General features: G+C 46.2%; 1 protein-coding gene across 3 annotated transcripts in view; it reads right to left on the minus strand.

Moving 5' to 3' along the window:
* The window catches only part of MLH1 (mutL homolog 1), a 93320-nt gene that overhangs the window by 62977 nt on the left and 11848 nt on the right, over positions 1-18495 (minus strand). For all 3 annotated transcript variants that reach the window (XM_070776018.1, XM_019984189.2, XM_019984190.2), the window contains exons 7-13: positions 17726-17768; positions 17511-17599; positions 15208-15320; positions 11508-11601; positions 10278-10431; positions 5998-6374; positions 3375-3523 (exon numbers count right to left, since the gene is read on the minus strand). In XM_070776018.1, coding sequence (XP_070632119.1) covers positions 3375-3523; positions 5998-6374; positions 10278-10431; positions 11508-11601; positions 15208-15320; positions 17511-17599; positions 17726-17768 — 1019 coding nt within the window. The remainder of the gene's footprint in view (positions 1-3374; positions 3524-5997; positions 6375-10277; positions 10432-11507; positions 11602-15207; positions 15321-17510; positions 17600-17725; positions 17769-18495) is intronic.

Below are 18495 nucleotides of genomic sequence, written 5' to 3' on the forward strand. Positions count from 1 at the left end.
CGCTTTCTCTGGGGCATCACAGAACAGGGATGATGAGGGACTCCAGTCACTCCCCACAGCAGACCCTGCTGAAAGACCAACCTAGAGCCCTTTAAGGAGATAGGGAGAGAGCTCCATGAACCCGACTACATAGGGTCTACGAAGCCCTGGCCAGCTTAAGAAGCTACCAAAGTTTTACCCTTTATCTTCCTAATAAAAATTTCTTGGGGTCTGTGTCTCTCAGGGAGGATTTGAGGCAGGTGGTAGACGTGCCCCCCAACCCAGGTTGACCAACTGAAGTTCGTTCCCTGAGGACAGAAACTCCTAAATATCAATAGCAAGACAATCCAGAGAGGAGGCTGGACCCTCCCCAGATAAGAGACCACACATTTTCTCAATCTCAAGGGAGACCTTCCTGAATAGAAAGCTCCTTGGAGGGCAAAAGGGGAGCGATGCCAAGTTACACCTCTTCTCTGGAGTCCATCTTGGCTGACAGATGAGTGTGCACACATGAGATATACTAAATATGGGCTCTGAACCAGAAAGATCAAACTAACTGGCCAAAGAAAAACGAGAAAAAATGCCCCACAACAGTAATTCAAACTGCCTCAGGGGCGAGACTCAGCGACAGCCTGCGTCCCCTCAGTGTCAGTACAGCTGTGTTTATCCACCTGTACTTAACTTTTTCCTCTTAATAAATACTTCACTTGTTTCACTGCTTTCTGTCTTTGTGAGAATTCTTTACCCGCAAAGCCAAAGGGCCAGGGCTTTGTCAATGACCACTGGTCTAGTGGCTAGGATTTGACTATCACTGCTGTGACCCAACGTCAACCTCTGGCTGGGAATCCAAGCCCCGCTTCAAGCTGGCCCAGGCCACCCAAGATCAAAAGCATCTGACTTCCTTCCTGGGCCAGGGCATAGCTCTGTGGGAGTGCAGCCAGGTTCTAGCCTACTTCCCCAAGTCCAAGCTTTAGAGAGATCCCCGTAGGCATTCAACTAAACCAGCTTCCCTGCTTGGGGCTGTATAAACAGATGCCACAGGCAGGACCTGAGTCAGAGGTCCCCACCCTCCCCTTGCTCGGATGTCTCAGGTGTTCATCACAACAGCCAAGTAAGGGCTGTAACAGGAGCACCGGTTCACAGAACATACAAAAGATGCCCCACAAAGGTGAATAGATTTCTGACTGGCTACAGAATGGTGTAGGTGGTAGGAGCTTCAACGGAATTCTCTTGGCTCCAAAGGGCAGCCCTACTCTCCACACCAAGACCAGGACTCCTCTGGAAAACCCGGCCCTGGCTCATCTGAAAACAGCCTCAGTCTGAGGGATCAGGGATCACGTGGCATGCTCATCCTATCAAGTGATCTAAAGCAGCTGATCTAGTTTTGCAAGTAAGCCCTGGACCAGGCCCCCTGCTGCAGGCTGGGCTAGCAACAACCGCCCCCTCCACGAGGCAGGCACCCAGGCCAGCTTTGCACTGTGGGGATGTTCCGACTAATCTCTCCACCTTCCATTTCTTTATCTTTAAAACAGAGATAACAGCATCTACTCTGCCTCCCTCATAAGACTATTCTAGAATTAAATGAGGTAATATGCATGAACATACAATTTTAGAATATTTCGATTCATCGTCACCTTAGCAATGGACTCTAAACCTAACCAAACTTGGTAGAGATTAGATTTATACCTTACCGAAAATAGTTAGCAACTATTCAGAAATTCACTGAAATTATAACTTTTAAATAGCCTGCTTTGCATGAGGAATACAAACTCTTAGAGAAAACTCAGTAAATTCCAAATCTGAGGGAGTCTGTCAATTAAAACAATTGTGAGGGAGACTGCTAAATAAATCAAGTTTTAGCCCACCTTCCTTTCATTATTTAAAAATGATTTTTAAAGATCCCAGCTTGAAAGCCAGTAACAGAAGGAAAAGAAGCAAGGGGAACAAATCTCCATGGAAACAGAAATCAGAAGCCAGTTGGCAGTGCCATCTACAACTGGCAAGGCCTTAATCACAGGAAATGGGCAGCCTTCCCGAGGGAGCAGACCCCACGCCTGTCCCCATATGCAGACAGACAAGGGCCCAAAGTGAGAAGATGGGAAAGAATTAGCAAGGAAAGGGCAAACTGAGGCTTGAGTTCATTCCAACGAGTGGGAACTGAGAGAAGAGAGAAGGGGCGTCTGAGCCAGAACAGCTATTTAGAAGGCTAAGGATCAGTGGGAAAGGCCCTGAATTGTTCCTCGGCCATTCATTTCATTTAAAAGTTAGTCCAGGTTGTCTTATTTTAAGATAAATTCCAACACTGCTATAAAATGTAACTTGCTTAATCAAAAATGTGCAGTAGGTGAAAAATGGCAAGGACAGGGCTGACCTGCACAGACTCAGGTGCAACACCGCCCAGCAACGACAGACCCACCCAGAGCATGCCTGTGACCCACTGAGTGGGGTCCGGACTTCTGTTAGGGACAAGTCACTGTCACACACCTCAGTCCCTGCATCAATTTATCCCCGGGAGATGATGAGCCCTCTTTTCATTCCTAAAACCATAAACATCATTTCAGAGCAACAGGGACTCAAATGGAGGTCTATACTTGGGTGTTCTGAAAGCTGTTTCTGAGGAAAATAATAATGATTTTTCACTTTATCTTCAGGATACAAAAATAGCTATGACTCCTTACTCTGTACCAAGTGTTTCACTTACATTTTACCTCTAATCAGCACCAGTAATCTTCAGTGGTAAAATTAACCTCATTTTACAGATAAGGAACAACTGAGGCACAGAAAGGCTAAGGTCACAGAGCAGACGTGGTAGCTGCCTGGATACAGACCAGGGCCCTCCAGACCTGTGTACTCTCAGCCACAGTATACCCCAAGCAGGGCACGCTGCCTTTAGCTAAGATAGAAACAAACTCAAGATTCTTTAAAGCGGGGATCCCCAACCTTTGGAATCTAATGCCTGATCATCTGAGGTGAAGCTGATGTAATAATAATAAAAATGAAGTGCACAGTAAACGTACCGCACTTGAATCATCCTCAAACGATCCCCCCTTCCCCACTCCCCCCGCCCCCCCAGCCCATGCAAATCCTGTCTTCCATGAAACCAGTCCCAGGTGCCAAAAAGGATGGGGACCACCGCTTTAAATGACCATCTACTGACTTCCCTGATTTAACCCGAGTACTGATTCGCTCTGGCTGAAACCAGAGACTCACTTTTTCTCTTCTCTCCCAGGTGTCAATTATCTTGAAGCTGATGCCGCCGTGGATTAGTAAAGAAAGCAAGCTTTGCTCAGTGCACTGCAGAGACCATCAGGACATGCATGCTTCCTGCATTTCCCAAACCTTCACCAGAGCAGTTCCAGCTGCAGGAGACACAGGCAGCCTTGGCACTTACGTACTCTCATGGCCCCGCTCGTTGATCTCCTCCTGGAGACTCAGAACACTGGTAAGGTTGATGATCCTTCTCCGGGGGGTACAAGCGGCTGTCATCTCCTTTCGGGATGCATCCTCCACCATTTCCACATCAGAGTCTTCCCGAGGTCTCTTTCTGCAAAGGAGATGAAGAACTGGCAGGTCAACACTATCTTTAAAGTTTTTAAAGTCAGTCAAATTTGGCTCGCATTTTGGAGAAGGAAGTAGCTTCTATGTGCCAAATCTGCACATTTTGGGGAGGCGGGGGGGCACCTCCCCATGAGGGAGCCAGTCAGATCAGTCTGTTCTCCTGCATACTGCTTCTCAGACACCTCTGGGGCCCAAGCAAGGGGCCACTGGACATGGCTCAGCCCAGAGACCTGCAGGGCCTCAAGCAAGTGTGCTGATCTCGCCACGTCTCATTCATTCAGCCCTCCATCCTCTACCTGGCCCTCCATCCATCACTGTTATATAATACCAACCTCATACAGCCATGACAAGGTGCCTGCCCTCACCATGCTGGCTTTCCAGTGGGACAAACAGCAACAGGAGAAAGATCATTTTAAGTAGCCACAAATGCTATGACGAAAATAAAACAACGTAATAGAATGAGGGGAGAAGGAAAGAACTTTAGATTAAATGGACAAAGACAGTCTCTGGTGAGAGGTGACATCTGAGTTGAGACCTCGGTGACAAGAGGTTGGAGAGTTCCTGGGCCGAGGGACTAGTTCAGCCAAAGCGCCACGAAGGGGAGGAGAGTGATGGGCTGGGGCAGCCAGGCTGGTTTCACCCCAAGTGGTTTTCAGCAAGGAGTGATGCACTCTGGTTCCTGGTTTAAAAAGATTTCTTTGCTGTGCAATCAATGGCTCGAAGCGTTACCTTCCCAAGTGATAAACAGAAACGTCACACTTCCCGGCAGGGCTGTTAAGATCATGAACTGAGCTAATGCATGCAAAGTATCTGGCACACAGCGGATGCTCAGTAAGTGTTAGCATCCTTTATTATTCTCTGGAAACAAATCCTTAGAAGTCGTCTTGCTAGACTGACTTGGAAATGAGCAAACGGGGTGAAGTAACAGGCCCAAGTTCCAGTGGGCATTTAGAGCCAGGGTTTTGGTGGTCAGCCACCAGACACGTGGCCTTGGGCAAAGGACTTCACCCAGAGTTCCAGGGACACTGCCTGCACACACTGAGAAAGGAACACATACCTTACAGATTCCAGTGAGATGTCCTTAAAGCACCCACAGAGCGTACACTGAACACCAAAGAAAATATACAGATGGCCAAGCAGCACATGAAAACATGCTCATCATTAATTATTAGGAAAATGCACATCAAAACTACAGTGAGGTATCATCTCACATCAGTCAGAATGGCAATCATTAAACGTCTACGCACAATAAATGCTGGAGAGGGTGTGAAGAAAAGGGAACCCTCTTCAACTGTTGATGAGAATGTAAATTGGCACAGCCACTGTGGACAACAGTGTGGAAGTTTCTTAAAACACTAAAAGCAGAACTACCATATGACCCAGCATTCCTACTACACTCGGAAAACCACAAGTCAAAAAGATACCTGCACCCCAGTGTTTGCTGCAGCACTACTCGCAGCAGCTAAAACACAGAAACCACCCAAATGGCCGTCAACAGAGAAATGGACAAAGATGCGGCACGTGTTTATATATAGGGAGTATTACTCAGCCGTAGGAAGAAATGAAATTGGGTCATTTGTAGAGATATGGATGGCCACAGAGTCTATCATACAGACTCAAGTCAGAGAAAAACAAATATTGTACAGTAATGCATATAGGTGGAATCTAGAAAAATAGTGAAGATGAGCCTATTTACAGGGCAAGAATAGAGACACAGACATAGAGAACAGATGTGTGGACACAGGAGGAAGGGGAGGGTAGGTCTGACATAAATACATTACCATGAGTAAACTAGATAGCTGGTGGGAGGCTCCTATATGGAACAAGGAGCTCAGCTCAGTGCTCTGTCATGACCTAGATGGGTGTAGAGGCTCAAGAGGGAGGGGGTATACATATACAATTAGCTGATTCACCTTGTTGTACAGCAGAAACTAACACAAAATTATAAAGCAAATATATTCCAATTTAAACAATTAAACTGACAGTCATTGGTCCAGCTATTCCTGTCCCCCCCTCTCTAGCTCCCCACCACTAGCCCATGCGCTTCAGGAAGTTTCATAATTTAAACTGAGAAACTCTGCTTCTTCTGAAAGAAGTGACAACAGCTTGGAGAAGGATGAAGAATCCTCCAGGTATTTTAGGTCCCCGTTCCCAGCCACCTCTGCTGTTGAGGCTTTACTAGAATTCACTATTAAATCAAATGATAAATATGATTAATATGATTTTTTTTCTGAAATGTTTTCAAATAATGTTTGGAATCATGAACGTTTAAGGTATTTCAAAGGCCACTGTGATGGGTGACTCTCAAGCCGTGGTCAAAGGCAGACAGTGGACCATCCCTCTGGAGGGAGATGGTGAACAGGCAGAGAGAAGGTTGCAAGGAGTTTGTGACAGTTCAAGTTAGAAGGCAGTTTCAGCAAAGAACAAAGAAGGCCAGCTGCCTTTCGCCCAAGATCATACCTGGGGTTCTCGGGGCTGGAAGAGGGCCCTCTCTTCTCGGCCAGGTCTGCAGCCCTCATTGTTGCATCGTCCTCTAAGGCCTGACTCTTCGCAGCCACTGCAGCAGGAGCTGGGAGTTCAAGCATCTCCTCGTCCTGCTGCCTGGTCCCACTGCTAGAAGCATCTGTCCTGTGCTCTGGGACGACAGCCTGGGGCTGACTGGACAGGGCCTTGCTCACAGGCTGCAGGAAGGCATCGAGCTTCTGTTCCCGGCAGTCTGTGCGGACCATCTGGTGGGCATACACTCTGTCACCACTTCCAGCAGTGGATGAGGATGTCACACTCGCTGTGGATTTAACTGCTTCCCCAGAGGGGCCAGGAAGACCTGGCAGTAAAGTCTGTGCCAAAAAAGAAGACGGTGGGAAGATTCAGAATAAGAAGTAGAGAAGTACAGGCCCCAAAATGGAGCAGAAGCTAGAACCAGGTATAATTATCACTACAGAATTATTATAGAAGGAATTCTGACCAAAATTTGAAGTACGAAATTAAAAATACACAAATATAGGGACTTCCTTGGTGGTCTGGTGGTTCCCAATGCCTGGGTTAGATCCCTGGTCAGGGAACTAAGATCCCGCACGCCACACAGCATGGCCAAAAAAGTAATAAAGATGGAAATAGACAATATAAAATCAAAAATACAGCAAAATCCTTACAATTTAAAAAGTGGTTTGATATAAAAATACTCGTGTAAAGCTCATATGTTTTTGTCCATTTTTCGTTGCCATAAGACATTTACTGTGGTAAATTATGCATAACATAAAACCTGTTTAACCATTTTCATGTGTACAGTCCTGCAACATTAAGTACACTGACAACGTTGTGTGACCATCACCTACCTCCATCCTCCCAAGGGGAAACTCTCCCCTAGCTTCTGGCAACCACCTTCCGACTGTCTATTTTTAAAAATACGTATTTCCTACTTCTGTGCACTGGTAAAGCCTGGAAGCAGTAACCACCCAGCAGCAATGAGGAGCCCCCCACGCCCCTCAATCCCAGACTATAGTTTCTAAATACCATCCCCCACTAAAATAAGGCAGTTCTTTGGAAAAGTGGCCAATTTCAGGACATGGGCTGGGAAACTATACAGTGAGCCTACAAAAATCCTATCTTATCAGAAACAAGGAAATTATCAAAGATTCAAGTAATTGGGTTAAAAGGACAAGAGCACCAGCCTGAAGTGGTTTCTGCTGGTCAAGGATGGAATAATTTAACTAAAACTAGTTGAATTATGATGCTTGTTAACAGCTATGACAAAATACTAGAAGAAAGAGAAAAATGGAGAGGAAGAAAGGAAAGCAGGAAGGAGAGAGATGAGATAGGCAGAAAAAAGTCATTAAACGGACATTGCTAGGACACCAACCCATTTCCCTGCAAACTGATCACCAAAGGCAAAGAACTCAGCATTTATCTTTTCTTTCTGGCATAAACTGTATTTCAGGATAACCCAATAACTAACAAACGAGCGAAAATTTTTTGCTACAGAAAAAATTGGTTTATTAATAAAGAAGAAATGATAAAATCAAGAAAATCATAATCTCACAATCTTAATGAAATAACTGGCTCAGGCAATGACCATCAAGGAATGGTGAAACTAATCACTAATGGTGACCTTCACGGTGAAGGAATCACCGTGAATCCGCTGTCGGCAGCGGAGCCCACTGATGAACCTTACCACGGCGATACTTACTTGCGACGTACTTACTTCATCTGCCTGTGCAATCCACAGGTGGGTTTGGGGAGGCAGAAACTAACAAAACTACTTTGCAGAGTCACTTTTAAGTCCAGAAAAGTGAAACACCTCGTCCAACATGATGGAGCTGGAACAAGCCACAAGCACCACCAGGCTTCCCAATTTTCACACCGAACGGCAACCCAGCAAACCAGGGCTGCTGTTGTCCTGGCCCCAGGAGCGAAGGGCAAGGCCCAAGCTGGGGAGAAGGAAGAAGGCAACCCAGGGCCAAAAAGTGAGGAGCCAGGGCAAGAAGGTGTTCTGAAGACCGCAGGGGAGCGGGGACAGTCTGAGTATGGAGACCTTCACCCAGAACAGTGCACCGACAGACAGAGGCGGGTCCTCTGATCCAGAAACCCACCTTCCTTCTAAAGACACACGTGTCAGAACCCACACGGAGTTATCTCGGGAAAGAAAATGGAATCTAACAAATCTGCCTCATGCAGGACAGGACAAGCAGGGAAGTCGAGAGGTTCTTTTTCTGGTAGAGCCACAGACGCCTCCTGGGACTCCGGTGAACCCCTTCCTCCAGGCCTCTCCTCCCCTTCCCACCAGCCAACTAAGGCCCAGGTGCTGGCATTTCCAGATTTCAACTATTGATCAGAGATCAGAGATATGTCCTCTGTCCAGGTTCCCTCCTCACTTTGCCCAAGTCGCTGTGGGTTTCCATCCGCTTTCCATGCTGCAGCCAGAGAGCTCTTCGTAAAATGCAAACCAGATCCTGTCCGTTCCCATCACGTTGAAGTTACACTCCTTACCTTGCTGATGAAACCCCTCAAACTGACCTGAACTCTGCAGTGAGCGTAGGCCTTCACACATGCCCAGTGTTGCTTAACCCCACCTACGCATGCCCATGCCTGGCCAAGCTTTTAAAAACCACCGACGCCCAGACCTACCCCCTGAGATAGATTTACTGGTTCGGGGAGGGCCCAGGTGATTCCCATCAGGCAGCCAGCATGGAGAACGCTGACAGCACGCTCAGCATTCAGATCCTCAACACCTCTTATCTTGCAGCCCTCCCCCACCACCTGGCCAAGCCTGTATCCTCATCCTCTCCTCTGCCAGAAACATCCTGTGCACCCCTGTCCCCTTCCGCCCATCTAATTCCTTCTCAGCCTTGGGGCCCAGGCTCCACATCCCTTCCTTCACGTCTCTGAGGCTCAAGTCTGGGACAAGAGCCCCCTCCCTTCCAAGTCTGCTTTTCTCTCATGTGGGATGTGGACTCTAGACCGTGGGTGCCTCAGTGAAGGGAGGAATCCGTCTCTGCTGCAACCTCAGCAGCCCATCAGGGGGCTTCTGTGGGTATCTGGGGAGGGAGCAGTCAAGGGCACTGAGGCTGAGTCAGCAACAATGGATGAAAACCACCGACAGTTATGGAGCCCTTCCGTATCAGCACCCGCTCTGAGGGCTCAGGCACACCCCCCAACAACCTGCACGTGTGCAGGTCCCGGGGCAGGCGCGGCTGCCCCAAGGGCACTCTGCTCACTGCTGGAGCCCACACCATCCATCGAGGCTCTCTGCAGGTAACCAGGAATGCCCTTGGGGAGGCACTCACCTGCTTGGCCATTTTGAAAGTTTTCAGAGAAGCAGGGCTCACAGAAGCCCACTTCCTGCTTCCAGGACCCAGTGTGATTTAAGGGGGAAAAGGCTCCATTTCTCTAGTTGTGGTGTCCACTGTGTTTCCGATGAACCCACTCTCACTACTCTGGGCAGTTACCTCAGAGCTGCAACCAGACACTGGAGATGGTACTACCACCTGCTTATTGTACAGATGGGGAAACTGAGGCCCCAGAGAAGGGGAGCAGTTTATAATCAATGCTCTTAGAACCTGGATAATTGTAGTAAGTTGAATGGTGCCAGGTCCTGGACCAGACATTTTCCACTTGCTGTTCACCAACCACTTATAACCGTCCTTGGGTGTGGGGGTGACCAGCTCCATCTTTACTGAGGGAGATGTGGCGGTCAGCGAAAGTCAGTCACACAGTGGTAACAAGGCTTGACTAAAGGCCCTGCCCAGGGCCCTGCCCCTGCGCTCTGCCCCCAGATATGGGGTATGAGCCTCCTCTAAACATCTCCAGTAGGGAATGCAGGAGAGAGGTGCCCCACTCTGTTTCAGACAGCCCCTTTTCCTAGGAAGGTGGTCTAAAGACCCCAGAAAGAGGCAGAGAGAGAACTCAGTGCCTTACGACTCCAGGCTCAGGGCTAACACCGTGAACCTTCAGAGTTGGGTTCAAGAAAGGTGCTTAAAGAAAACTATCAAAGTGGGACTTCCCTGGTGGTCCTGTGGTTAAGACACTGAGTTTCCACTGCAGGGGGCATGGATTTGATTCCTGGTCAGGGAACTAAGATCCTGCATGCTGCAGGTCATGGCCAAAAAAAAAAAAGAAAGAAAATTATCAAAGTAAGTAGAAAGTCTTATAAAGCAACAGTGAAATGTCTGGGCACTCCTGGGTGACAGGGCACATTTTCAGTGGCAAAGGCACCGGGGAAAGAGCTGAGGAGGCGCCACCACCTGGGTGAAGTAGGTCCTGGAGGCGTTGGAGCCCAGGAGCCTGCTCTCGATGTGCTGCTGCAGCCGTTCCAGGATGCTGTCCTCATGCAGGAAGTGAACCTCGTGCTTCGTGGGGTGCACGTTGACATCCACATTCTGGGGGCTTATTTCTAGACTGGCAGGAAAAAGGAGAAGAGCTATATAACACAGTGAGAAATGCATGAAATTCACTCACAATCTTTGCGGTGGGCAGGAAACTTGGGGAGGCCAAATGATGCAGTAGTTAAGACTTGAAGGTCAAATCCGAGTGACCTTGGTTCAAATGCTGACTCTGCTACTTGAGAGCTGAGTGGCTGTGGGTAGGTTACAGCATGTTTCTATGCCTTGATTTCCAATTCCTGTGAATTGGACCTAATACATGTTGGGGATTAAATTCGTGTAAAGCATTTAGCATGCACCCGGCACATTTATCATCCATCAGCTGTCATTACCATCACTCCAGAGCTAGCGGAATTTCTCATTCCATAACTCACGGCCAAGGCATTTAATAATTAGCTGACCAGCAAACTATTAATATGTCTCTTGTTACCCAAACTTTATAGACCAGAGTGTTTCAATACTCATGTACATAACAACTCATCAATGACAGGTGTCAGTTTCTGCAAAAATTCCCCAGTCAACAATGTGTTAATGTCTCAGGACTAGTTCCCCCATATGTAACCATGAACCTGTCCCTACTTACTGTTCAGTATTATGTGGAGGTAAAAACATATACAAAAAATAATATATGTGAGAGAACTTTCTAACATTAAAATGTTGCATAAAAGTCAGTTTAGAGGCTGTGCCATCAACTTACTGCCTCAGGTCAAAGCCAGCATCTATCACTGCAAGCTCTGATAAGGGAGCGTGGCAGTGTGAAGTGTTGTCAGTAGAGGGCGCTGGACGGACCCGTAGGAGAAAAGGATTTCTCTGCCAGGTTAAGGCAGGTTCCTCTTGGTTCAGGGGCAAGGCGATGTTCACTTTTGTTTCACTAACATACTGCCTGGCACAAGGGAAGCTCTCGGTGGGATTCTATAGCAGAAGTGAATAAATAAAGGAAAACTGTGCCTTTTACCTGTGAAAAGGGCCAGTGGGATATGGGGTTCACTCTCACTGGGCTAATTAACAAGTCCATGGCTCTTTCAGAGAGGATAGCTGGACAGAATTTCTCTTCCCTATGAATCCTGAGTGAGTAATTCAGTGCTGCCTTACCTGAGGTACAGGAACGGGTGTGTGCTTTTGGGCAAATACGCTGCATACACCGTTTCTATGGCTTTTCTTAAGGAAGCTGACTCTACCAGACGATCTAGAAAATAAAAGGAATTAGCTCCTATGTGTCCTAAAGGGTGAGGTGAAGGTGCACACCAATACCATGCCAGGACATCAGCTCAGGAAGAACACGGCTGGAGCGACATCCACATCAGTCCCCCTTTACCATCGGGATCCCCCAGCATCTCACTGGGGGCGTGGGGCTCTCCTCTCCCCAGAGCAGCAACAACAGCCAATTCTGCCTCCCTGCTCCCTTCCTCACCCCTCCCCGGCAGCCCAGGCAGACCGCGTGCCCCTGCTCAGAACCTCATTCTGCAAATATACACTCTGGGCTACAAGCAGGGAAACAAACGCTGGTGAATAAACTAGTTCCAGCTCCCCGTGGTAAGGGCCACCACTGGAGCTGGTGTGCTCAATGGTGGGGGAGGCGGCAGCCACGCTGGCTCAGGGAGCTCCAACACTGGGGCAGCTGAACAGAGACTTAAGGGCAAGTGCATTTTCCAGGCATTTCAGGGGGTACAAATCTCTGACTGCATGCGGAGAGTAATTTAGGAGATGAGGTAGGCTTGAGAGGGTAGAAAACGATAAAAGCTGGAAAGATAAGACTAAAATCAGAGGAAGATCTATTTTCAAACAACACGGCTCTCTTTTCTCCCCAGACTCTTGACCTGTTGACGATCTACTTCCTGACCTGGTGGAGCAGAGGATATGTCACATCTTTTTATTTCCAATGAAAGAGGCCGTGATCTTATGAGCGAGGAAACTATTATTCTGAGTGCTCACTACGTCACCCACAGCTGCCTCGGTGATGTCGCTGTGCTGCGTAACCTAACAAAAGGGGCCCTTCACTGAGGTTTCTGAACTTGAGACACGCTGGAGGAGTGTTCTTCGTCCCTGCCACCCGAGGGAGCCTGCCCAGTGCGTAGGTAAGTGAACGACACACTAAGAGTCTGACCTAACCTCTAAAAAGTCTATAAATAATAAATGCTGGAGAGGGTGTGGAGAAAAGGGAACCCTCCTCCACTGTTGGTAGGAATGTAAATTGGTTCAGCCCCTACAGAGAACAGTACAGAGGTTCCTTAAAAAACTAGAGTTACCATATAATCCAACATCTGGAGAAAATGAAAACTCCAATTCAAAAAGGAACAATGGATTAAAGACAATCTCTTTAACAAGTGGTGCTGGGAAATCTGGTCAACCACTTGTAAAAGAATGAAACTAGAACACTTTCTAACACCATATACAAAAATAAACTCAAAATGGATTAAAGATCTCAACGTAAGACCAGAAACTATAAAACTCCTAGAGCAGAACATAGGCAAAACACTCTCTGACATACATCACAGCAGGATCCTCTATGACCCACCTCCCAGAATATTGGAAATAAAAGCAAAAATAAACAAATGGGACCTAATTAAACTTAAAAGCTTCTGCACATCAAAGGAAACTATTAGCAAGGTGAAAAGACAGCCTTCAGAATGGGAGAAAATAATAGCAAATGAAGCAACCGACAAACAACTAATCTCAAAAATATACAAGCAACTCCTACAGCTCAACTCCAGAAAAATAAATGACTCAATCAAAAAATGGGCCAAAGATCTAAATAGACATTTCTCCAAAGAAGACATACAGATGGCTAACAAACACATGAAAAGATGCTCAACATCACTCATTATCAGAGAAATACAAATCAAAACCACTATGAGGTACCATTTCACACCAGTCAGAATGGCTGCGATCCAAAAGTCTACAAATAATAAATGCTGGAGAGGGTGTGGAGAAAAGGGAACCCTCTTACACTGTTGGTGGGAATGCAAACTAGTACAGCCACTATGGAGAACAGTGTGGAGATTCCTTAAAAAACTGGAAATAGAACTGCCTTATGATCCAGCAATCCCACTGCTGGGCATACACACTGAGGAAACCAGAAGGGAAAGAGACACGTGTACCCCAATGTTCATCGCAGCACTGTTTATAATAGCCAGGACATGGAAGCAACCTAGATGTCCATCAGCAGATGAATGGATAAGAAAGCTGTGGTACATATACACAATGGAGTATTACTCAGCCATTAAAAAGAATACATTTGAATCAGTTTTAATGAGGTGGATGAAACTGGAGCCTATTATACAGAGTGAAGTAAGCCAGAAGGAAAAACACCAATACAGTATACTAACGCATATATATGGAATTTAGAAAGATGGTAACGATAACCCTGTATACGAGACAGCAAAAGAGACACTGATGTATAGAACAGTCTTATGGACTCTGTGGGAGAGGGAGAGGGTGGGAAGATTTGGGAGAATGGCATTGAAACATGTGAAATGTCATGTATGAAACGAGATGCCAGTCCAGGTTCAATGCACGATGCTGGATGCTTGGGGCTGGTGCACTGGGACGACCCAGAGGGAGGGTATGGGGAGGGAGGAGGGAGGAGGGTTCAGGATGGGGAACACATGTATACCTGTGGTGGATTCATTTTGATATTTGGCAAAACTAATACAATTATGTAAGGTTTAAAAATAAAATAAAATTAATTAAAAAAAAAAAAAAAGAGAGGGGATATATGGACACAGATGGCTGATTCATTTTGCCGTACTAACATTGTAAAGCACCTATATTCCAATAAAAATTAATTAAAAAAAAAAAACTAAAAATAGAGTTACCATATAATCCAACATCTGGAGAAAATGAAAACTCCAATTCAAAAAGGAACAAATGCACCCCAAAATTCGCAGCTGCAAAGACATGGAAGCAACTCGAATGTCCGTGAACAGATGCGTGGACAAAGAAGACGTGGTGTGTATTTTTGTATAAGCGTTTACAGTGGGAATATTAGCCATAAAAAAGAATGAAATATTGCCATTTGCAGCAATATGGTAAGTGAAATAAATCAAAGACAAATTATTCTATTACTTTTGTGTGGAATGTAAAAAATACTACAATTGAACTTATTTACAAAACAGAAACAGACTCACAAACATAGAGAACAAACTTACGGATACCAATGGAGAAAGGCGGAAGAGGGATAAATTAGGAGCGCGGGATTAACCAATACACACCACTGTATGTTAAACAGACAACAAAGATTTACTGTATAGCACAGGGAACTATATTCAATATTTTGCAATAACCTATAATGGAAAAGAATCCGAAAATATATACGTAAGTGTGTAACTGATTCACTTTGCTGTATACCTAAAACTAATACAATACTGTAAATCAACTACACTTCATTTAAAAGAAGGAAAAATCCCTGCCTGCACCTAAAATACCCCCTCCCTGTGCCCTGCGGGCAATTTCCAACAGTGGGTCTTATGTAAGAAGAGAACAAAGGTCTGCCCTGGGCCTGCTGGTAAGGCCCTGAGGCCAGAAGGGAGGAAGCTGCACTGGCTCACAGGGGCTGGGATGCCCTCTCCTGGGCATCCTCTCAGAGGCAAGAACCTGACTCCGCAACCGGCAGCCAACACTGAGCACGTGTGAGAGGACTGGGGAGACTCAGGGCAGAAATAACTACTTCCTAATTAAACCACGTTTCTGCATGTTTCCCTGGGTGTAATCAAACCTGTGGATAAGAAGTTCCTCCATGGCCCCTGAAAGTTCCCTGTGGAGTGATTTCTCCACATAGCTCCTTCTCACTTACGGTTGATGAAGAGTAAGAAGATGCACTTCTTCACTGAATAGTTTGCATTGGATATGTAGCCATTCATTTTGAAGGCAAGGGTTTTATCCTCACATTCAACTTCTATCAATTCTCTGGTTGGAAAAATGAGAAATTTTGAGGCTTTTCAAAAACCTGGAAAATTCAAACACTCTAAAGAATCAGAGTTGGAAAAATCAGGGCTCCTTCCCGTAAACTGACTCTGCCAAGTGTGGATCCCAGAGACTTGGTTCATTAAGATCGTCCAGGCCCCCCCACCCATTTGTCTATCCAACCTCTCACCCACCCATCTAGCCATCCATTCACCCACCTAGCTACACTTTCCAAGCATTTATGATATGTCAGTCGTCACTGTCACTGTTGGGACATGGCAAGTCAAGTTCTGAGATGTTGTTTTGCTGAAACTTCTATGTATCTTAGTAACTCAGCCCCAAAGACGAGATTCCAACGAAATCATCTCTGCTGAAAATCTCTTACTTTGCTGATGGGGAACATAACAGGCTCCTGTGTGGTGCCCCCCAGAGTGTGTTTACGAGGAGCAGGGACATCTATTAAGATGAAACAAGGTCCCCCCATGAGCCACGCTCATTTCTGCCTGAGGGCCTCTCAAGTGCTAGTCCCTCCAGCTGGAAAGTTCCCTCTGCTGGTTTGGCTTCCCAGGTGGCGCTAGTGGTAAAGAACCTGCCCGCCAAAGCAGGACACATAAGAGACACTGGTTCGATCCCTGGGTCAGGAAGATCTCCAGAGTAGGAATGGCAACCCACTCCAGTACTCTTGCCTGGAGAATCCTGTGGACAGAGGAGCCCGGAGGGCTACAGTCCATGGGCTCACAGAGTTGGACACGACTGGAGCGACTTGGCACACACACCGGCTAGTTAATTCCTCCTTACCCGCTGTATCTAGGGATTACCTCCTCAAAGAGCCTTCCATGACAATCTCTCTCCCTAATCTCAGGAGATGCCCCACCTTATACTTTTCCTTTAAGCCACTGAGCGCAGTCACTAATGAATGTAATAATTATTTCCTATGTCTCTCCAGATAGAGAATGAGTCGTCTGAGGACAAGAATCCTTCCTGCTTTATTCCCTCCTCCCCATCTCTACCCCGCAGCACAGTGCCCAGCAAGGAGCAGAAGCTCATTACACGCTTCCTGGAAGGACAGCTGATGCTCCACAGGCAATGGTGTGTACTCCAAGTCTGCGTAGAGCACAGCTTCCCATGCTTCCCCATGCAGCGAACCAGCAGGCCCTCTCTCCCCAAAAGAGGCTGGTTTTCGGGAAACCTCTTTTGGGACCTGCTCCTCCGTGGGATTTCCAGTTTCTTATACTGTCTAAGAGTTTCATAACAACTAATTCTGAATCTTAGAATCTGGCCAAGGAGCTCTTAAAAGTTTCACTGGGTCTTAAAATTTGGTCAACAGAACTCTGTTTGCTCTGGGAGCAGAACTGGAAAAATAATTCTTTAATACTTGATAAGTAACAAAAGGGTAATTAAAAGCAAATTGACTGTTCTCTAGTTAGGAACCTGATTTTGTTCAAAGGGTGAGTAACTTGTCCCCTTTGGAGTAGAAAACTGAGTCGTTGGACTACTGCTCCTGCTTTTAAGATTGTTGGAAAAGGTAAAGTCAGGGGCGGTCCCATTCACCTGTGTACCCCCAGCTTCTGGGGCCTGCCTGGCATACAGAAGGCGCTTAGTATTGTCCCCTCTGATTATGACGCAGACACTGTGGGCTTTGCAAAGCCCTGAGATTAAGCTACGGATATGTACTGAAACAGTGGCTTTCACCCATCAAGGGGAATGTCGTGAGAAACCCAGAATACAAGCAATGTTCCTGCTGAGGCTTTGACCATGAAGATCTAGGGACACGACACTGCTTGCCACCAGACAGGGAAGTCTTCAAGTGCAGAAACATTTTACTTGTTTTTATATCTTTAACTTCTGGCACAAAGCCCAGAATAAATGTTGAGTGGTAATAAATGCAATCCCAGTGACAATTATGAAAATACAAGGACAAGCGGGAACAACGGAGGACAGAATTCTTCTACACCCGAGATGTTCTGAAGACAGAGACCTAGAGAGAAAACACAGTTTGCAGCCAGACCACCTAGGATATGACGTGCACCCAAGAAGCACTGATTATACAAAATAATCTGAAGCACGACAAGCCTGAAGCATAAAAACAAGCCTGCACTTGGTTGAAAAAAACTCTTCAGGCAAGTGTAAACAGATTCCAAAATAATGTGACAGAACACAGAAGATTTTAAAAAATGCAAGTTATCAGCATACCGGCTAACAGCATTTCCAAAGATGGAGCGAATGTTGTCCACGGTGGTGGCATTTGGCAGGGTCCTGACGTCAGCTACAGTTTCACCTTGCTGATAAAGAGAACAGGGCTGACTGAAATACCATGACCTTGTCTCCATAGCCAACTACTAAAAAAAAAAAAAAAGCCCTTCTTACTTTTATAATACATAACCATCCTTTATAAATTAAGAACTTACTTTTTTAACTGAGAAACCAATGCCCGAATTGTGTACTGCATACCTGGCAGAGAAAAAAACAAAATAGTAAAAAAGAGAAGCCAAATGCACCATAGGAGAAGGAGCCCCCTTGTAGTTAAATGAGTGGAGTTAACTAATCTACACAAAGATACATACAAACAAACATATCTTTAAATATCATATTTTGCCCACATGAAAATAAACCAGCAGAGACTGCATGAAGACCTCATTGCTAAATGTGGCAGAAATGAACAAAACACAGGTTTCTCTTTTGCTTCCATGCATCGCTGACTAGACTTGAGGGTATTTCAATACAATCTCCTCCTTGCCTAGTTTTATTTCCAAACTCATCTGAGTGGCCTCAAAAACTTCTTGAGAATGTAGCCTGACCACCCCCTGTACTGTTCTTCTCTCTGAGACCCTAACACAGCCCCCTCCTCACCCATGTCTTCCTCCCCACGAGGTCCTGCTTCAGGATCTCCCAGCATTTCCTCCGCTGGCTCCCATTTACTCCTCCTCCCTCCATGGGGCCCAGGAACTGAAGGATTGTGCCTAGCAAAACGCACTTATTCAGTAACAGTTCACTTACCACACCTAGAACCAAAACAGTCACCCAGAATGCCTCTATTTACAGGAGCTAATTAACATTCTGATACTGATTCATATGACTCCAGGGGAAAAAGCAAAGAAACTTGATGAGGAAGTCTATTCCACTTTATTAACAGAGTGGACTTTATCTAATGAAGTCCATTCCACCTTATTAGAAGCAC

Source organism: Bos indicus, chromosome 22 (assembly GCF_029378745.1).
Source record: "Bos indicus isolate NIAB-ARS_2022 breed Sahiwal x Tharparkar chromosome 22, NIAB-ARS_B.indTharparkar_mat_pri_1.0, whole genome shotgun sequence".
In the NCBI taxonomy this organism is placed as follows: Eukaryota; Metazoa; Chordata; class Mammalia; order Artiodactyla; family Bovidae; genus Bos; species Bos indicus.